The 5,785-nt window shown below is 41.7% G+C and overlaps 1 protein-coding gene across 3 annotated transcripts in view; it reads left to right on the top strand.

The window, feature by feature from the left end:
* Window positions 1-2,160, top strand: part of eomesa (eomesodermin homolog a) — a 4,810-nt gene extending 2,650 nt beyond the window's left edge. For 2 of the 3 annotated variants that reach the window (XM_010793772.1, XM_010793771.1), the window contains exons 4-7: window positions 137-258; window positions 474-632; window positions 796-857; window positions 981-2,152. In XM_010793772.1, the coding sequence (XP_010792074.1) occupies window positions 137-258; window positions 474-632; window positions 796-857; window positions 981-1,731 (1,094 nt within the window). In that variant the 3' untranslated portion in view covers window positions 1,732-2,152. Of the gene's footprint in view, window positions 1-136; window positions 259-473; window positions 633-795; window positions 858-980 lie in introns of all 3 variants that reach the window. The other variant, XM_010793773.1, reaches the window with a different exon arrangement.
* The last annotated feature ends 3,625 nt before the right edge of the window (window positions 2,161-5,785 follow it).

Genomic DNA, 5,785 nt, shown 5'->3' with positions numbered 1-5,785 from the left:
GATAGGTATATAATATAGTTAATGTTTACGCAGTCATTGATATTAAATGTCAAAAGCAGGTAATGATTTATATCCTTTACACAGAATCTCTAAATTTCTGTTTGTCATATTAATAACTTCTCTATTTCAATTTCAGGTAACAAAATGTATGTTCATCCTGAATCTCCAAACACTGGTGCTCACTGGATGAGGCAAGAAATCTCTTTTGGCAAGTTGAAGCTGACCAACAACAAAGGGGCCAACAACAACAACACACAGGTTAGATACTGTTTTCTAACATTCTCACATTAATTGAGTGTAAATTGTTGTTGTTTTTATTTACCGAAATAATGTTTATGATATTTCTCATTTGATTGCCATATTTTGAATATATATATATATATATATATATATATATATTAAAAAAAAAGCCTTCATAGAGCATGTTTTTAAAATCTGCAGCGTTGCACTCATCACACTTCTCTCTTCTGCAGATGATAGTTATGCAGTCGCTTCACAAGTACCAACCGCGACTGCACATTGTCGAGGTGACGGAAGACGGAGTGGAGGACATGACCAACGAGGCCAGAACTCAAACCTTCACCTTCCCAGAGAACCAGTTTATAGCCGTTACTGCCTACCAGAACACAGACGTAAGTATTACAAAATAAATGTTCTTAGATTATCAATTTCTTTTGCTTAGATGCAACTCATTTGAATTTAAGATATCATTTTGAACAATTGCTGTTTAGCCACAGTGAACGCGTTTGCTTTAACATGCACATTGTCTACGCATTATTTATCTTTTTGTTTCAGATCACACAGCTGAAGATAGATCACAACCCATTTGCAAAAGGCTTCCGGGACAACTATGACTCGTAAGTATTTGACACTTCAAGCAGTGCGGTTTATCGTTTTTCCTGTGGGTGCACATACCTCTGACCCTGAATTTGTGCAGCAAATTTATTTTGTATTCTCTATCTCCCCATTTGTTGGAACAGGATGTACACGGCCCCAGAGAATGACAGGTTGACTCCATCGCCTACAGACTCCCCTCGCTCCACCCAAATCGTGCCTGGGGCCCGCTACGCCATGCAGCCTTTCTTTCAGGACCAGTTTGTCAACAACCTGCCTCAGAACCGCTTTTACACGAGTGAACGGGCCGTACCCCAAACCAACAGCCTCCTCTCCCCGCAGAGTGAGGACATCAGCGCCGCGGCCTCAGCCCAGCGCTGGTTCGTCCCCCCGGTCCAGCAGCCGGGCTCCAACAAGCTGGACCTGTCCTATGAGAATGACTATTCCACCAGTAGCCTGCTGTCCTACGGCATCAAGCCCCTGTCCCTGCAGACATCTCACGCTCTCAGCTACTACCCAGACTCGGCCTTCGCCTCCATGGCGGCGGGCTGGGGCACCAGAAGCTCTTACCAGCGCAAGATGACCACGGGCCTGCCCTGGTCCCCTCGGCCGAGCCCCCCAGCCTTCACGGAGGACCAGCTGGGGGCCGCTAAAGACAAGCTGCTTGAGGATAACGCGCCGCCAGCCTCCACCTGGATTGAGACGTCCCACTCACTGAAATCTGTGGACTCTAGCGATTCCGGCGTGTACTCAGTGTGTAAGAGGCGCAGGATGTCCCCTGGGGGCTCAAGCACAGAAAACTCCCCAACCATCAAGTGTGAGGACTTGACTACAGAAGAGTACAACAAGGACAACCCAAAAGGCATGGGTTATTATGCATTCTACACAAGCCCCTAAGACTGTATCTATTGAAATTTAAATATAATTCCTTTGTTTTATTACTGAGTGCTCTCCATTCCCTGTTAATGTCTTTTTTCTCTTTTCTCTAAAGGTGCCAAAGCTTAGTGTTCCCCCCCCAAGCAAGCTGCACAAGGTTATTTTCCCAGGCCATCCCCTCTCACATACCTGAGCAGAAACATGCATAGTGATTGTTGTTTTTGAAAAAAGCATGTCCCTTTTTCTTTTTTTTTTCTTTAACTTTTTTTTTTTTTACAACTTTTTTCTTTACAAATGTGATTTTTAATTTGATCCCTGCGTATTTAACTCATTAACTCGTTGTACAGTATTCGTGCACTTTAGAATGTGATGTATCTTGTACAAATTGTCTTCATGGAGGTGTTATTAAATGGCTAATAAAACAGCTTTTCACAAAGCACTGTCCAAATGTCTTTCTCGGGATGTTTTATTATGGTTATGGGAAATTAAGACAAATCATTGGCAGTTTCAAAATATTGTTCATTTGACATCTTCACATCTTAAAATCTACAATGGCTGCTGAAACTGAAATAAAATACACATTTTCAGATAAATCAAGAAAGTGTGAATGTGTATGCTTAGAGGAACCTGTCACGGCTTGTAAAGGTCATGCATATAGGCCTCTACAATATAGGGTCAGCCCAGTGGTTGCTGCCAATTAAAGGCAGAAAATGTACCATGCATCCAAATAATATGGTTAAAAAGGGTTATACGGCAATAACCTATAGCCGATTTCATGTTGACTTCAAAATGAGGACCATTTTAAGTATGGGTTATCATCACTTCCCCTGAATGTGAGAGTCTGAATAAGTATCCATTCAATACATTTTCATCAACCTCACATTGCAAATTACAATTCCATATGCTTCTCCTGCTTTAAATCTCATCGGTACTCCCCTAATAAAGTTAATTGTGTGTCATTTTTAAATGGACTATCCATATCCAAAGACTTATCAAGTATTATACATATAAATAATCATAGTTAAAAACAACAGAAAATTATAGGGGCAATGGCAAATTGTGTAAGATACCATTTTGGTTTCAAGGCCGCAGTCAGTAAGCACTAAGATTGTTTTCTTGCTCTTGGAAATAGAAAGCAGCAATTCTCAAAGCTGAGGAATCCTTTTAAACCAACAAACAAGTGCAAATAGATAAAACCACAATTTAGAATTCAAGTGAGCAAGGTGCAATTTAAATATGAGATTTATATGTCATATTGACTCGCGTCATAAAACCAATTAGGTGAAAAGCACACAAACGCACCAAGTCCTACTATTCCTTCTGTTGTTGCCATGGTATTTTCACACATTTGATCATTTACTTAAGTAATGCAAATGCATGTGAGGCATGTGTCCTACTCTGAAAATATGAGAACAGGCTAAATGAAAAATTGTCCATCAACCAACCAACTAAGGGCCATACACAGCTCAACACCTCTATTTACAGTATACGCCTCTCCAAAAGTGGATAAGTGGAGATAAAATCCACGAAAAGATAAGTCATAATATTCAATCCGAGATGACTTGGCTCATGTCCTCAGCACCTGTTTTTCTTCAGTTAAAATACTTAAAATCCTCCCCCATAAGCACCCCAATTTGAATTGATTTACATACTTGAATTTTAATTAATTCTGTTGTCAGACTCCTTGACAAAGTGCGGAGTCTGACTAACTCCAATTAACACCTCCTAACAAGGTAGAGAGCTTGATTGCCCTGGCCTCTCAGGAAAGCTGTAAGAAAAATCTCTTGGGGGGTTCGAGTCTGGAGAATATAAATGTTTGCACTTGTGCGTGTCAGCAAATTGTATTTCAGAGCATCTGATGATGTTTTTCTTCTCCTTTTCATGTTGTCTTGACCCCTGCTAATCAGAGTCTGTAAAGCGGAAAAAAACTATCAAGATTATGACTGGACAACTAAAGCAACTACAGACAAAAAAAGAGTTGAGGAGATGTATTAATAATTGATGAAATGACAACAAATTAGAAAAAATTAGATGCCGTTAACTGCGTTTAGTCGAAATTACATAAATCAGTCAGAATCCCTCAAAATATTTGGGTCCTCTATACAAACCCCTTTGTATTAATGTACCTATTTAAACCCACCACTGAAATTATTGCAATGCATCTTGGCCTTGAAATTGGACATTAAAAGGTGTAAATCCTGCCATCCTCCCACTTGATTAACATCTCAAAAATAAGCAATAGATGACAACAAGGTTTAGAACAAAACTGTAATGGAGTCATCTAACTGATATCTAAAACACAAATACCCTCCTCAGGCTCCTAGCTCTGAAAACATCCTCTTATTTCTAATTTCATAGATATTCCACAGCAAGGGAGCCCCTGTCGAAAAACCAAGCAACAAGTCGATATATTGTGCCTTTCTCAACCATTCATGCAAGACGTAGAGTAATCAATAGACACCTCTTCAGCATGCTACCACAAATTCAAACCATGTTTACTTGCTATGCGCATCGGGATAAGACCTGAAGAATCCACTATGATGTTAACATTGCTAGCTACAATCTTAGTGATTGACTGAGTGTTGCTGTAGTGTCAGCAATACAAGGACTGAGCAGTGGTTTGTAGAAATGACAGCGTATTATTAGTAAAACTTCTTCTTGTTTCATGTGTGAACAGTCACGTGTCTGTGCCCTTCCCTCAGGCTATCCATTGGTGACCATGTTAAGAGTTCATGTTCAAGAAAGGCCAAGGAGGCTACGGAGACATTGTACCCAAGGAAGGCTGACATCTAAACACAGCAGAAGGCCTGAGGCTGTTTCCTCACCTTCAGTCACACACTATTACTGCTCTCACTGACTAAACGCAGCCACAGGCAGATGTGTGACTGGGTCAAGATTTTTCAGACGCCCCTTTTAAAAAGTAACCTAAAGACAAGCAAGAGTGAGACGGTGGCGATTATGTTTCCTCTTCACACTATATTTCCCCTTTTGATGTGTTGATAAATGTCACTTCTGTTAAATGCTTATCAAGCCAGTTAGAATTACTGCAGAATTGTTCCTCAGGGACGGTTTGAGTCTCATGTGGCCACGCTGGTTTGTGATGCATTCACTTTTGATCTAGTTAATCGCTTTTATTTTACAAAGACTTCCTTAAATATCTTGAGGTTAACGTCACGAGTCAACATGAGTCAGATCCAGTCTTTATAATTATATGATACGATGGACACTGCATGCACACATTGGCCAACGCTAAAGCAAATAACCAGATAGTGTGAAATGTTATAATAATTTAGCTCAGTACAACAATACATTCACTGTAGATATATCCTGGATCTTTGTGCAATATTGTGTTTTATGTATGGGTTGTTTGTATTATTAAGGTTATTGACAGTACTAATGATGCTGACAAAGGCTCTCCTTTCAGCCTGTAAACAACATGATGCTTTATTTAGTCTCACTGCCTGCTTTGGACCTGGTTAATCAGAAGTAAATGGGAGGGTGGGTGGGCTGACTAAAGTACGCGTGTAATGCTCACAGGTCTGCTAGAGTGAGACCGGGGTGTGAGATGAGTCTCAAGTTAGCGGGGCCACAACTGTTTGGAGAAGGGCGTTGAGTGTTGGCACAGAGCACGGAGGTGAGAGGAACCAGAGGCTCGGAGGGGCCGTGTGTCGGTGCCCTCAGACGACGAGTGAAGCGCGGAGGCAAGACCCTGACTCACTGGTGCATGGATAATGTTGGAGAGAGTATCCCGCGGCTAAGCTGCACTTAACAGCACATTGATTTCAAACCCCTGTGTTCCCTCTGGAGGGCAGTTGGATGCACCTCAAAAGGCCGGACCCCCCTTCCTTCTTATCCCCTTTTCCACCTTCCCCGTCTGACCACAACCACCATTTACCATCTCCACAATCCACCCCTCCCACCCTCCACCCATCCCTGAGTCGATTTGGGTACACCATGCTGGTCACTGGCCTCTAAACCCCCCTCCTCGGAGTGTCCCGGGAGAGTTGAATAGGATTCAGGGGCACTAAGGCTCCCGTAAGACCCTGGTTTTGAGAGCAATGTTTTGGGTAGGGCA

This window comes from Notothenia coriiceps, unplaced genomic scaffold (assembly GCF_000735185.1).
Source record: "Notothenia coriiceps isolate Sejong01 unplaced genomic scaffold, NC01 NC01_scaffold00037244, whole genome shotgun sequence".
In the NCBI taxonomy this organism is placed as follows: Eukaryota; Metazoa; Chordata; class Actinopteri; order Perciformes; family Nototheniidae; genus Notothenia; species Notothenia coriiceps.
This window is presented reverse-complemented; position numbering and strand designations above follow the sequence as displayed.